General features: G+C 40.9%; 1 protein-coding gene across 1 annotated transcript in view; it reads right to left on the bottom strand.

The window, feature by feature from the left end:
• Positions 1–13836, bottom strand: part of ptar1 (protein prenyltransferase alpha subunit repeat containing 1) — a 30879-nt gene extending 17043 nt beyond the window's left edge. Inside the window, exons 1-3 of the mRNA XM_055632487.1 lie at positions 13680–13836; positions 12762–12931; positions 12–78 (exon numbers count right to left, since the gene is read on the bottom strand). Coding sequence (XP_055488462.1) covers positions 12–78; positions 12762–12931; positions 13680–13765 — 323 coding nt within the window. The 5' untranslated portion in view covers positions 13766–13836. The remainder of the gene's footprint in view (positions 1–11; positions 79–12761; positions 12932–13679) is intronic.
• Positions 13837–16437: the final 2601 nt, after the last annotated feature.

Below are 16437 nucleotides of genomic sequence, written 5' to 3'. Positions count from 1 at the left end.
CGGTGACGTACCTGACGTTCCAGGCTGTAGTGAAGTCTGGGTTTAGCAGCAGTAGAGTACAAGTGAGATCAGTCAGAGCTGAAAGGGAGAGGAACAACCAAGAATTGTCAGCTGTCTAGATTAACACCCACTGTTGCCAATCAAAAACTACAGAGGAGGAATCCATCTCTGGTTGCATGTGCACAGGTAGTCTGCCACCTCTAGCCACCGTGAAGCTGTCCTAGGCTACAAGGCCTCGAGTCAGTTCAGCTGGAACATGGCTGATCTTCAACCTCCAGTCTACTTTCTCCTCATGCCCACCCTCCTAACTTTCCATGGATGCCGAAGACCTAGGTCAGCTTTAAATATACTTGTTGACCCAGCCACTGGGGTGAAGAAATCTAATGATTCACACCCTTGCAGGAGGAATTTTCTCCTAACCCCAGTACGAATAGCTGATACTTTATTCTGGGAAGTCCATTAGTTTGAGTGTCATTGGGCATGGGTAACAATTTCTCTGTTGCCATCCTGCGAATCCCATTCAGAATTGGGAGTCAGCAAGATCATGTTTCATTTTTCTAAATACCAGAGAATTGATGTTGTTCCTCAGAGGACAATCATGCCAATCTCACCTTGCCCCACATAAAAGCTCTACCAAAATCAATGTAGCCAAACAAATAGGAAGTACAGCTGGTCTGGTCAATAACATTCTCACACATTTGGAGCCACAGATGAATTGCTACCTCGTTATCTTTCCATAAATCAAACATGCTTTTATGAAATCCACAGAAATTGCATTATAAAACCAGTACATTACAAAGTCACAGAAAATTCCAGTTAAAAACCCAAACTAATTCTCTACAGCGATGTTTGGATCAAGAGGTGTAACATTCCAGAAAACAAGTCATGAGTACATATACCACATTCAGGGTTACTTGCAACACAATAATGTACAAAAGACAGAGTGATATGTATACTCAACCTTGATATTGTGCTATGATTCTCAATATTGGTCAGGGTTTATTACAAAACACCAGTCAATAAATTAGATTGAATGTTAACAATATAGATAAAATTGGACTGATTGAAAGATACAGCATGATGCAGGCCCTTCAACCCACGAGTCCACGCTGACTATCGATCACACGTTCACATTAATTCTATGTTATCCCATTTTCGCATCCACTAAACACACAATTTGAGCAATTTACAGAGGCCAATCAATCTATAAACCTGCACATCTTTGGGATGTGGGAGGAAACCAGAGCACCTGGAGGAGACCCACGTGTTCACAGCATCTGAACATGCCAACGCCAGACAGACAGCACCCATGAACACAATTGAACCTGGGTCTCTAGCCCTGTGAGGGAGCAGATCTACTGGCTGTGTCACTGTGCCGTTCCCAAAAACTCTCCTTGATGAATTGCCTAGCTCTCATTTGGTGTAAATTTAATGATATCTAAAATCCTTCTGCCTGTCTTAACATGGGCCAAGTCCAGCCCACACACTGCTCCATGCAAATCATCCTGGTTAGTACATGGTTGGGTTATAAAATTTGCTTTCTTGTGCTGAAATCCATCAAGATTTTGCATCTTTACACCCCAATATACTCCAACCATTCAATTGCTGTATAATTCCAATTCAGGATCACACACAAATTTCCTTCACTCCCACTCTGACTCTCCGGAATTTCCTCTCAACCTGCATGCCTGACCCCTTCTTGCCCCCTGTCCTTTATTCAGGCTCCATGACTTTACTTCTGATCAGGATTCTGTCAAAATCTGTTTGTTATGGCTCACCAGAATAGACTTGAGATATTTTATGGCATTAGAATACATAAAAACACTGAAGTCAAGTTGAAACAAACTGCAGATGCTGTAAAACATTTAACAGTACAGCCACCATGTTTGCTCTGACCATGATGCCGATCCATCTAATCCCATCTGCCTGCACATGGCTGTTTTCTGCCAATTCCCTACCTGCTCATGTGCCTCAAACATTGCGATTCTACTGCCTCCCACGGCAGCATGTCAAGGTACCTACCACTATGTGTGCATAACTTATTGAGTAAATCTTCTTAAACTCTCCTCCCTCCCCCCAACCTTGATGCTACGCCCTCTAGTATTTCACATTTTCCATGTCCATCTTTTCCTTATAGCTATTACTCACCAATCCAGGTAACATCCTGGTGAACCTCTTCTGCACTCACTCCAAAGTCTCCATATCCTTCACACAGTGCGGTGCCCAAATTAGCTCACAATATTTCAAACATGTTTGAAGTAAAGTTTTGTGCAGTTATACGACTTCTCAACTTTTAATCTCAACTGCTCCGATTAATGAAGACAGGTATGTCATTAGCCTTATTTACCATCCTATACACCTGTATTGCTACTTCCAGCGAGCTATGTAGACATCCCAAGATCCCTCTGTAAATCGGTACTCCAAAACGTTCTGCCATTCACTGCACATTATTCTCTTGCTTTTGATCTCCCAAAAGGCAACATCTTGTATGGATTAACTGCACAAATTTACAACTAAAATGGAACAAAAGCTAAAGAAATATACTGTATTTACACGCCTGTTACCTGCTTCTGCAAGTAAGAATTTTATTTTTCTGTTGCCAGTACATTTAACAATTAAAGACTCCTGACTCATGAGTTAGTGGGTTAAATTTATGTACTTATAACTGATGTTGTCAAAATAACTCTGCACACTAAAACTGAATATGCATTAAAAAAAAATCATATTCAATGTAGTTTGCTTTAAGAAGACATGTACCTACGCATACTGTGTAAACCTACATGATTTCAATTTTCGCGTATAATTTGAAAAATAATCAATATTTTAAATATCTTCAAATTCGTGATTATCTGAAAAAATACACAAAAGACTATCATAATATGCCTACAGACTTACTGGATGAAGCAATGAAGACAAAGGCGGAATCAGCGAATCTAATATCGTACTTATATAACATCATCTTAAACATAGAAATACCCACAACTGATGGAATTAGAAGAGACTGGGAACAAGAATTAGCTATAAAAATTTCAAAAGAGAGCTGGGATAATCACTTATTACAGGTGCATAAATGTTCGATCAACGTACGCTCATCCAATTTAAAACATTACATAGACTATATTATTCAAAAACTAAAATAAATAAACTCTTCCCTAATGTTTCACCAATCTGTGATAAATGCCTGTGTCAAGAAGCTACCATAGCGCATTCTTTTGTTTTTTGTACAAAAATACAAAAATTCTGGAATGAAATATTTGACATCTTTACAAAATTAATTAAAATAAAACTGGTACCAAAACCAGAATGGATTATTTTTGGAATATCGGAAGGTAACCCTGAATTAAACGCGTTTCAGAAGAATTTACTCAATTACGGGCTAATAATGGGAAAAAAGCTCATACTTAAATTCTGGAAAAATGCGCCTACACCAACAATAAAAATGTGGATATCAAATACGTTTGAAACACTACATCTGGAAGAGATGAGATTCCTCTTAGCAGGCAAAGCAGACCACTTCCAAAAGACGTGGTCTACGTTTTTGGAACTATTACAAGCATAAGGTGCAATAGTAATTTAAAAAATAAATAAATAAACAAATAAATAAATAAAAGGTACCAGGATCTGGCAACGGGGGGTAAAAAAAAAACAACAACAAAAACAGACTTGGTTGGTAGTCCCCTTTCTGCGGAGTTTAATGTTATAATAGAGCGATTGTTTCTCCTTTCTTTTTCCTTCTTTTCTAGGGTCTACTTTCTTTCTTTACTTCCTTCTCTAACTTCTTTTCTAAGGGGCTTTCTTTTCTCAACACTCTCCTGCACCTTCACGACTCTTGCACACTTTCTTTACTTCTATCTTTTTCTTAAAGCTCAAAAAATGAAGCGGTACAAAAAATGTATTAAGACATATGTGTTATGTAGTATTGTAACTTACCGTGCTTCTAATAAAAATAAAATTAAAAAAAAAATAAAAAAATTGCGTGCTTCAGAATATATGACATTTCGTTGTTTGGAATCAGATGTAAAAATGTATCAATTATGTTTAGCTCCAACTGTGGAGAAACCATCATATTGGCTGAGCATGGGGGAAAACACTGACTTAAGGTTAAGGCAAAACTAAGTTAAATAGGAAATTAAGATGCTTGAATAGGAAAGGTAAATCAGATGCAATAATTGGTATCAAAGGGATGAAGACATTTTCCCCGACAGCAGTCTCAGCCATCTTGTAGCCATAATTACATGTGGCCGTCATTTTTGAACTGATAACCTTTATGAAGCATTGACAGCATGATGGCATATCAGGGAGTGACAAAGTTAAAAATTCAACAGGAAAATGTTCAGTCACAATGTCTGCCGCACTATCAATAGATTTATATTGTACAGGTTGATCGGGAAGCATCATGTGTTGGTACTAAAATTGTTCTTTCATGTAGCCATTGGTAATTCAAATGGCATTGTGTGACATTTAAAAAACAGCATGATATTTGTTCTAGAGTTTATTATTGTCATGTGTACCGAGATAGAGTGAAAATCTTTGATTTGCGTGCTATTATGGCATATCACTGAGAAGATTATGGAGAGTCGGTTTGTCAAGGAGGACTCTCTCTAATTTCTACAGGTGCACAGTAGAGAGCATGCTGACCGGTTGCATCGTGGCTTGGTTCGGCAATTTGAGCGCCCTGGAGAGGAAAAGACTACAAAACGTAGTAAATACTGCCCAGTCCATCATCAGCTCTGACCTTCCTTCCATCGAGGGGATTTATCGCAGTCGCTGCCTCAAAAAGGCTGGCAGTATCATCAAAGACCCACACCATCCTGACCACACACTCATCTCCCTGCTACCTTCAGGTAGAAGGTACAGGAGCCTGAAGACTGCAACAACCAGGTTCAGAAATAGCTACTTCCCCACAGCCATCAGGCTATTAAACCTGGCTCGGCCAAAACTAATTATTAATAACCCATTTTCTGTTATTTGCACTTTATCAGTTTATTTATTCTTGTGTGTATATATTTATATTATGGTATATGGACACACTTATCTGTTTTGTAGTAAATGCCTACTATGTTCTGTGTGCTGAAGCAAAGCAAGAATTTCATTGTCCTATACAGGGACACATGACAATAAACTCACTTGAACTTGAACATCACATACACGTAGTGCAAAAGAGAAGATAAGTGCACAATAATTTTAGTGACAGAGAAAGTGCAGATTAAAAAAAAACACAAGGGCCGCAACGTGGTAGATTGGAAGATTGGGAATTCATCACCAACATACGAGAGCTCCATTCAGGAGCGAGGAAGAAGCTGTTCTTGAATCCGGTGGTAAGTGCTTTAAAGCCTTTGTATTCTCTGCTTGAAAAGAGAGACAAGAAGGGGGAATGGCCATGTTCAAGTCATTGATGAGATGATGTGAGGTATAGACTGAGCCAATGGTGGGGAGCGGGGAGGGGGCAGGGGAAGAGACTGGTTTGCCCAGTGGACTGGATTGCATCCGTCACTCTCGGCAATTTCTCATGGTCCTGGGCAGAGCAGTTGTCATAACAAGCGATGATGCATCCTGATAGCTTGCTTTCCATAATGCAGCCACAGAAATTCATGAGTCATTGGAAACGTGCCTAATTAGTCTTCTGAGGACGTAGAAGCATTAGTGTGCTTTCTTGGCCATAGCATCAATGTGTTTGGACCAGGTCAACTTGTATGCAATATTTGCACTTACGAACTTGAAGCTGTCGACCATCTACACTTCAGCAACACTCATACAGATAGACAAATCCACTTCGCTGTTTGAATTCAACGACCAGCTCCTTTGTTTTGTTAACATTGAGGGAAAAGTTGTCTTGGCACCATGCTACTGAGCTCTTTATCTCCTTCCTGTATTCCATCTCATCAGTGTTTGAGATCTAACCCACAATAGATGTCATGTCATCATGTAAACATGTTAATGTAGAATTTGGCTGCATATTTGAAACTGCACAGGGGGAATACAGTAAAGGGTTAATAATATAGCCTCCATAAGGTGTTAAGAATTATTGTTTAGGATATTTTGTCACGCATGTTCACTTATCATGGTCCATGGCTCAAGAAGTCAAAGATACAGTTGCAGAGGAGGGTGCCGAGTCCTTGGCACAGAAGTTTGAAGATGTTTGATTGGAATTGCTGTTGCAGTCAGAGCTATAGTCAAAACAAGTCTGGCATTGGTATCCTAGTTATACAGATGTTCCATGGATGAGTGTAGGACCACAGATATGGTGCTGCCATTATGGAGCTGTTGCATTAGTAGGTTGATTTCTCGAGATCGAGGCTAACATCAGATCATGAAGTGAATTAACAATTTAACGCAACTTTTTCATCAATATCATTCCTGTTGAGTTGGGTCTTCAGTTTCTCCATTTCCTGATATGTATGAATTTGAAACAAACTCAAGAAGGGTCCAGAGTTGAAACATCACCTATCCATTCCCTCCAAAGATGATTCTGATCCCCCTAGTGTATCCAACACTTTGCATTTCTTGCGGATGGATCGCCTGCCAAATGTGCCTGCTTCTTGGTTTTCAAGCATAATCTTTAAAAGAAAGAATGGATCGACTGGGTTTATATTCACTGGAATTTATAAGGGGATCTTATAGAAACATAAAATTCTTAAGGGATTGGACAGGTTAGATGCAGGAAAAATGTTCCCGATGGTGGGGGAGTCCAGAACCAGATGTTACAGTTTAACAATAAGGGGTAGGCCATTTAGGACTGAAATGAGGAAAAACGTTTTCACCCAGAGAGTTGTGAATCTGTGGAATTCTCTGGCACAGAAGGCAATGGAGGTCAATTCACTGGATGGGAGAAAGCAGGAATGAGGTGCTGTTTTTGGACGATCAGCCATGATCATATTGAATGGTGTTGCTGGCTCAAAGGGCCAAATGGCCCACTCCTGCACCTATTTTCTATGTTTTAATATTTTTCCAAATGCACAAAGCTTTATTTTAATATTTCAATTTATCTGCTTTAGTGCCCAGGGAATTACTGGCAGCATTTGATGAAAATCTCCAGCACATACTTAAGTAACTAATTTATTTATTATTGTGATTAAGAACTTGCAACATCCAATCTTTTGCTTTAATGGTTGTTTTTAAGTCAGTGTATTCATCCAAGATTAAAGATGATAAAACTTATTGATTATTTTCCTCTTTGCAGTTCAACAACCAACTTTATGTGTTGGAGTCTCTGCATTTGTCAAATTTAAACCCCAAATGTGCAATCCTCCCTCCACCCTCCCCACATCCATGGTGGTGAAGCACTGGCTGACTATGCCACAGCCTGGGCAATTAATTTTAGTCAAAAGGAAAATTAATAGGGAAAGATTTTTTTCAACGAAAGTATCCACAAAGTGACTCCTTGGCTTCTGTAACAGTATGCAAAGCACATCTTTGGCACTTCTATAAAATAGGTTGGAACAACGGTCCACCCAAATATTTAGCAGCTGAAAAATAGATTTGAAAAAATTCTATCAAATTGGAATGGAAAAGCTAAGATTAGGCTGCTTTTGGGCTTTGGAGAAACTTCCTATCAGGGGTTTTAGAGAAACAAAGAATGTAGCACACATTCAACGGGTGCAGAGTTTCAGGTTTCTAGGTTATTTTGTTTCTGAGCTCTGCACGAGTAACACGTCATTCTTGGGATGTTCTATATCTCATTGTTTACCGCAAGGTAGTGCTGGATACAACTTTGAATTGCGACACAAACCCGATTTCAAAACAACCAACTCAAGAATTTCTCTGCAAAGAATTGCATAAATAGATCTGAGGAGAATTTTTTTTTTTTTTTTTTTTAAATCAACTGGAAAAATTAAAATGGGTCCCTTTTAGGCTGTGGACGGCTACCTATAGAGATTTTAGAAAAAACACATAAGGAGTGCAACTTACATGAAAACATTCAGACTTCTATGTTGCTTCATTTCTGAGCTATGTGTGGAACCCTGACATTCTATCATGTATCCATAGATCATTTTAAACAACCAAATCTACATTTCCTGACTGTTGCGGTGAAATGCACACTCATTTCCACATGTCAACAGTACAACTAATTTATCTTCTTGTCTGTATCTTTCAGGATCTGCGTAGCCCAGGCAAGGCCTGCACCTGCTGCCCTTGGGAAGATGCGATAAGCAGCCTTCTCAAACCACTGCAGGCTGACAGAGCATGGTGATAACAGTACAACCACGTTGCTTGCTAGGTTATAGTCAAAGGGCATTTAAGAGATAATCATAGAATGATAGTGTATGGAAACAGGCCCTTCGGCCGAACTTGCCCACACCGACCAACATGTCCCAGCTACACATCCCACCTGCCAGCATTTGGTTCATATTCCTGCAAACCCGTCCTATCCATGTTCCTGTCTAACTGCTTCTTAAATGTTGGGATAGTCCCCGTCTCAACTACCTCCTCTGGCAGCTTGCTCCATACACCCACCACCCTTTGTGTGAAAAAGTTACCCCTCAGATTCCTATTAAATCTTTTCCCCATCACCTTAAACCTATATCCTCTGGTCTTCAATTACCCTACTCTGGGCAAGAGACCGTGCATCGACCCGATCTATTCCTCTCATGAGTTTATACCCTCCTAAAAGATCACCCTTCATCCTCCAAGGAATAGAGTCCCAGCCTACTCTGGATTCACAAAAGAATCAGACTGACATGGATGGCATATTTCCTCCCCCGAAGAACACGAGTGAAACATACTACAATTTTCACTGGCAATCGATACCTTTTTTAAATTTTTTTTTAATATAAATGATTTCATTAGTGAACTTCTCTTTTAAAAACTCATAACCTGGAATTTGGAACTCAATTTGCTAGATTGCTTATCCAGATTACTAGCTGGTGAACTTGACCCCTGCACCACCATTGTACACGTGGACAAGGAGGGAAGGTCAGGGAAGAATTTATACTCATGATTGGAGGAAACTATTTCTTCCACATGGAACAACTTGTACACATTTGATAAGCTGCTCAGTTTGATTGTGGGTAAAACTATTATGAAAGATGAAGACTCAAGAGTATTAACCTTAAAGCACTCTCCCTCACACCATAGCTACCGAGAATGGTTATGTTATGAGCAGAATTATGCCATTCAGCTCATCAAGTCTACTCTGCCATTCAATCACAACTGATCTACCTTTCCCTCTCAATTTCATTTTTCTGCCTGCTCCCCATAACCCACGACACCCGTACTAAACAAGAATCTGTCAATCACCAACTTAACAAAAAAAAAAAATCCATTGACTTGGCCTCCACAGCCTTCTGTGGCAATGAATTCCACAGATTCACCACCATCTGACTAAAGATAGTAGATTATGGCAGATTATCAAAACCATCAATATTTGATTGGAGTCAATTCTAATATAGTACTGTACAAAAAATCAATAGATACATTGCACAAATCCAGCTCATTCCTATGTAAAGTGCACTAATTATTCCTTTTTTTTTTTAAAAGCAAAAGATTGTACAGGTCAAAGGGCTGCATTGGCAGAGAGTTGGGATCATTAATGCTTTAGTTTAAATACACATTTGTCATGAAGAGGAAATTACCCTGGCCCATTTGTCAGGGAAGTCAACAGGCAACCACTATTCCTCTGGTTTGGGAATTACAAATGGGACGGAAAAGGAGGATGGCAGATCTCTTTTGAGAGTGAAATTGGTGCATCAGACTGGCGTTTAAAAATAGTCTGATAGCTTCATGGCCACTGCTACTGATTCCTGCCGTTTCAAATTCTAGATATTTAATTAACATGAAGAACCTTCACTAATATAGTACTTTCACAACCAATGAACGAGTTGATAATGCTATAATGCTGGAGAAGTTGCAATCATTTTGTGCTAAGCTCTGCGGCAGTCAACCAGAATGTTTGTATTTTTAAACGAATTATATTTGTGGGGTAAATCTTTTCAGGACAATGGGAAGAATGCTCATACATTAAAAAATATTGCAATTGGCTCTCATGCATTCAACCAAGATGTTAACCATCTCATCACATTAAACACATCATCCACAAGATAGCAACTTTTTCAGTGCTGCCTCCTCTCGATACTGCATCATCAGCATGGGTTGTTGCAATGGCCAATGGATAGATGGATCCTAGGAAAATGAGCATCAGGCATTTTGGAAACAGAAGGAAGGAAAGAAAATAGAGAGATAGGAATTTGAACACAATTTACGACTCAGAAGCGAGAACAATAACTACTGCAGCTGGGAAAGTTACAAAGCAGCAAACCAGGTTTAATCCTGCTCTGCGTGCGTGGAGTTTGCATGATTCCCATGTGACAGTGTAGGGTTTCCCCCAGGTGCTCCCATCTCCTTCCTCATGCAAAGACTTACTGGTTGACAAGATACTTGCTGATTGTAAATGACCCGGGGTGTAGCAGGGTGATTGGGCAATCAGGACGAAATGGATGAGCCAGAGAGAGGAAAAGAAACCACAAGGAAATAAATGGTGTCCTTCTAAGCCACAGAAATCTGAGTAATACGAGACATATGCCAAATAATTGCAGGAGCAGGTGGAGCAAAAATTGGTTCAGTAATTGGGAGGAAGTGGATAAATTAAAACAAAGGAACAGGAGCAAGAGTCATCGGAGCTCACAACAGTCTTGATAGCTGCATGCTCCTTAAAGACAAGATATTAACTTAAGAGGAAAGAAGCCATCATCAAGCCATTAAGTCTTATGTCAGGAACAAACCCCACTTGTTCAAATAGTTCCTGATGAGCACCAGTGAACTTAATTAAAACAGGACTCACTGGGGACTGGGTGGGTGAAAATGTTACGAACAGTTGGTTCTTTCATAAACTTCATTGGTAGTAAAGAGATCCTATTCAATAAAAGATAATTGTTTTTGAACAAATGATGTGGAATTACTGTTCACAGCCACAAAACTAACAAAACTGTACTTTGTTTGGACAACATTAAAACCTACACATGTGACATATGTCGAAGGGGGTTTAATCAGCTGGATGCAATGTTGTTTTAAAAAAGAGCAGGAAAGTCTAACCTGGGTCCAGGCAAACATTTATCCTACAGTCAACACGATTAAAACATGTGTAGGAAGAAACTGAGGATGCTGGTTTATACCGAAGATAGACACAAAGCGTTAGAGTAACTCAGCTGGTCAAGCAACAGAAAAGGAACAAGTGACGTTTCAGGTGGTAACCCTTCTTCGGACAAATGGTCAGCTCAGCATCACAAGGTGGATAGAAATGCTGGAGAAACAGCGGGTGAGGCAACATCTATGGAGCGAAGGAATAGGTGACGTTTCGGGTCGAGACCCTTCTTCAGACCCGATATGTCACATATTCCTTCGTTCCATAGATGCTGCCTCACCCACTGAGTTTCTCCAGCATTTTTATCTACCTTCGATTTTTCCAGCATCTGCAGTTCCTTCTTAAACTGCTCAGCATCACACAACTGTTTGTGGGGCTTACTATGTGTACAATAACTGTTGAGTTCATACATTACGACAAGGTAGACACAAAATGCTGGAGTAACTCAGCGGGACCAGCCGCATCGCTGGAGAGAAGGAATGGGTGGTATTTCCGGTCGAGAACCTTCTTCAGGCATTGCGACCATGACTTCAGCGCAAAAGTTGCCAGAAGTTGCTCCCCACGAAGGCTTCCTCAAGGCCCAAACACATTTAGAAATAATACTGCCTCAAGCGCTGACCAACCACCTGCTTGCCGCAAGAGTTGAACAGAAAATATGAATGGGGAATTGGCCCACATGTGAATACATGGATCAGAGTAGCATTGATGGATAGATGAAACCTGATGCAAAGACATGCGTAGTGACATTTTGTAAACAGAATGAGCAATAGAATAGAAATCAGCACAGGACAATGTAAAGCTTAGACAATGAGCTGTTCCCGTATGGTAGGCAAGGCTAGTAGGCCAAGATGAAAGAAGATGATGCCACCTATTTCTGGGCAGTCAGTCACATCCATATGAACCATGCCCTGGACTGGACTCGTGACCCAAGAATATCAGGTAAAACTTAAATGTTTTCCTCCATCTAGGCAACTGCCTCCAGCCCCATAAACCAATAAGATCTTTAAAATGCACTGCTCCAATTATTATGGTCACCTCCATTTCGCCAATCTCCTCAAGACAACAATGCTTCAAAATCTTTAAACCATACCTTTGGCCTCTTGTGCATCCCCAGTACCTGTTCTTAAATTGTTTCATGAAAGGCAGCCAATTGACCTTAGTTATAATCTTATACCAAAGGTTGGGGTATCAAAAACAAGGGATATGTTTAAGGTGAAAATAATTTGTTTTAAAGGGGATTTTTTTAAACGACACAGTGTCAGGAACACATTGTCCGTGAATGCAAATATATTTCTAATATAGGAAAATGGGATTAGTGTATAGGGGCAAAAAGGTCAACACAGGCATGGTGGGTCAATGGGCCCATTTCTGTCCTGCACATCTCTATGACCTCACAAGCTTAAGCCCTAAACGTTGAAATTCCCTCCATAAACGTCTCTGCCTCTCTCAAGCACCTCGTTCAAGCTCTATCACACTTTGCCATCTGTTCACTGGTGTCACGCTTTGTTTGATAATGCATTTCAAACAATGCCTTGCTATGTTATACTATATTAAAATAATTAGACAAACTCAAATAGTTGTTATCCCACTCTACACAGAGGTTAGACAATTCAGAGGAATATTAGTTTTATTCTTTGATGGTAATGTCTACGTCAACATTTAATACAAAATATCTGCCACTTACCATCCCTGTCTAACCACAGTTTTCTCTGCCTGTAGAGAACAAGTTTACTATGAACGAAGGGCAAGAGTAGTTTAACGCACCAGCTTTCTAGACCAAGTTTATTTTCCACCAGTACTACAGGACTCCGGTTGTACCTGGCTTCAAGGCATGGAATCAATCCAATCTCATCACTGCAAACAGAAAACATGGGAGAAAGCAAATCACCCCACGTTCACACTGGAGCCATAGCACAATAGAATTTTAAGGACACCTTTACATTTATTTGCTAAATTGGAGTCTTTGCAAATATTCATACCCACTGTAAATTCAAATACCACAAATTCACCGATGTGAAAATACATCAAAGCACCAACAGATAGTCAATATCAGCATAGGCCAAAACACACAGGCATTGAAATGCATCCACGACTTCCAATTGCAGGAACGCGGGTAGCTGTAATGAAGCATTAAACCTGAATTACAGGAACCCCATAGAATTCATTTCACAACAGTAGGGTTGGGGCACTGGTGCACCAAGGGGTCTTTTCTTTTTAACCCCCTTTCTTGAGCTTCACAAGCCATAGAACAGGAAACTGCATTGTACACAGACGGCCTATAAACCAGCAGCCTGCAAGCAACTGAACACAAATGATGCAATTTATTTCTCCCTCTCCTCTCTCCACATTTAACTGATTGCAGTCTTTGTAATCAACCCCACCCTTCGCTCACTTCCTCCTCCCCAATGCATGCTCCGCCCTAGCTCTCTTTCACCCAGTCTAGTTTTTCTTTAATACCCCCTCCTCCACCCACCACTCCCAGCTTCTTGTGTTATTATTATTAAACCCCATCCTTTTAACTTGCTCCGTCGGTTGCTGCTTGCTTGCTTGGGGCGGCTCCTGGGCCGGCGGGGACCGGGAACGGGCGACGGCTGCTGCTTACATGTTGGGGTTCCTCCTGAAAGCGTTGGCAATGTCTTTGACAACCCTCTGAACCAAAAACTTCACCTCCTCTTCCGACTCTGCCATCTTCCTCACTCCCCCTCGCCGACTGCAATACTTCCGGGGCAAGGCTGAGAGTGAGAGAGAGTGAAAAATACATTTTTTTAAAAGAACACCCACAGGCAAACAAAAATGCAATTTTCACTTGGCACCAAGAGCAAACGAATAGGATCTATGGGCGGCGGGACAGCCTCGAGTTTGCTGCTCCCTTAATTGCACCCCTGCCAGTCTCTGCAGAATGTGCAATGCTTCAAAACGTTTTTTTATTCGCAAATCAACTTCCCCACCGCTACATTATTTTTGGAAAGGTTCCAAAATTCTAGTTGCTTAATTTGTGCGTGCGTGCATGCAAAACCACAGCCCACTCTTTGAAAAACAAGAGTGGGGAAGGAGGGGAGGTGGGCTGGAAGAGGGGAAGGAGAGGGGATTTTTTTTTTGTACGGTTGCAAAATACTCGTTGCTTAATTTGTGCATGGACAGCCCACTCTTAAAAAACAAGGCGGCGGGGCGGGGGGAGGAAGGAAGATGGGGTAAGGAGGTAGGGGGAGACAGAAACGAGAAGGGATCAGTGGGGATGGGGATTTACTGGTATTCTTCAACCCACTCAGCTATGCCCTGTCATCAGGGATTTGTGCATTTTTCTCGGCGATTGGACGTGCAGCACATTTGGAAAGTGGCAAAATCATTGGACAAAGTCAGCATGGATTTACAATAGGTAAATCATGTCTGACGAAGCTTATAGAATTTTTCGAGGATGTAACTAGTAGCGTGGATAGGGGAGAACCAGTGGATGTGGTGTATCTGCTTCCAGAAGGCTTTCGACAAGGTCCCACATACGAGAGATTATATACAACTTAAAGCAAGGGCATTGGGGGTTCAGTATTGATGTGGATAGAGAACTGGCTGGCAAACAGGAAGCAAAGAGTAGGAGTAAACGGGTCCTTTTCACAATGGCAGGCAGTGACTAGTGGGGTACCGCAAGGCTCAGTGCTGGGACCCCAGCTATTTACAATATATATTAATGATCTGGATGAGGGAATTGAAGGTAATATCTCCAAGTTTGCGGATGACACTAAGCTGGGGGGCAGTGTTAGCTGTGAGGAGGATGCTAGGAGACTGCAATGTGACTTGGATAGGCTGGGTGAGTAAGCAAATGTTTGGCAGATGCAGTATAATGTGGATAAATGTGAGGTTATCCATTTTGGTGGCAAAAACAGGAAAGCAGACTATTATCTAAATGGTGGCCGACTAGGAAAAGGGGAGATGCAGCGAGACCTGGGTGTCATGGTACACCAGTCATTGAAAGTAGGCATGCAGGTGCAGCAGGCAGTGAAGAAAGCGAATGGTATGTTAGCTTTCATAGCAAAAGGATTTGAGTATAGGAGCAGGGAGGTTATATTGCAGTTGTACAGGGTCTTGGTGAGACCACACCTGGAGTATTGTGTACAGTTTTGGTCTCCAAATCTGAGGAAGGACATTATTGCCATAGAGGGAGTGCAGAGAAGGTTCACCAGACTGATTCCTGGGATGTCAGGACTGTCTTATGAAGAAAGACTGGATAGACTTGGTTTATACTCTCTAGAATTTAGGTGATTGAGAGGGGATCTTATAGAAACTTACAAAATTCTTAATGGGTTGGACAGGCTAGATGCAGGAAGATTGCTCCCGATGTTGGGGAAGTCCAGGACAAGGGGTCACAGCTTAAGGATAAGGGGGAAATCCTTTAAAACCGAGATGAGAAGAACTTTTTTCACACAGAGAGTGGTGAATCTCTGGAACTCTCTGCCACAGAGGGTAGTCGAGGCCAATTCATTGGCTATATTTAAGAGGGAGTTAGATGTGGCCCTTGTGGCTAAGGGGATCAGAGGGTATGGAGAGAAGGCAGGTACGGGATACTGAGTTGGATGATCAGCCATGATCATATTGAATGGCGGTGCAGGCTCGAAGGGCCGAATGGCCTACTCCTGCACCTAATTTCTATGTTTCTAATGTTACAAGTTTTGAATCTCTTTCCCGACCCACTTGACCCACAAAGCAAGTATGTTTGTTTTACTGGGGGTATAATTATTAGTTGCTTAATTCTCTGCGGTGAACGATGGCCATCATTGGAGGGAGTCCTTAAATGTGATTTTTTTTCACTTTTTTAAATTTTTTAATTTCAAAATAGACTTTATTCAAGTAATAAATATATACAATGCGTGAACCTTGCGAAAAATTCATCTAACATTTTCGGAGGCTATACAAATTGTTCAATACAGTTTATACATTTTTCAAATTCCACAAAACTGTCCCCCACCCATGCCACTGATCCCTTCACGGTACTTAAGAACTATAAACCAAAGAGCTATAAACTGGGGTAGGTAATTTGCTCTGCCATTCAATGAGATCATGACTGAACCTTGACCTCATTTTCACCTCCCCACATCCCATAATTCCCTCAATATCCAAACCAAAGATCATAGAGCTCCGTAGCCCCTTTGGAGAATTGCAAAGACTCTGGTTGGAGAAGAGTTTTTCTCATCCGAATAGCCTTTTTATAGTAGGTATTACTGTATTAGAATCCTTGGTTCAAGACAATCCAACTAGGTGGAATATCAACCTCAATTTTAGAGGTTTCAATGAAATCACCTATATCATGAGGGTACCTGGCTAGTCTGTTTAGAACCCAGCTGCTTTCCCAGGAGTTAATCTGATGAGCT

This window comes from Leucoraja erinacea, chromosome 3, assembly GCF_028641065.1.
Source record: "Leucoraja erinacea ecotype New England chromosome 3, Leri_hhj_1, whole genome shotgun sequence".
Taxonomy (NCBI): domain Eukaryota; kingdom Metazoa; phylum Chordata; class Chondrichthyes; order Rajiformes; family Rajidae; genus Leucoraja; species Leucoraja erinaceus.
Note: the sequence above shows the minus strand (reverse complement) of the source record. Positions and strands in the feature narration are given on the sequence as shown.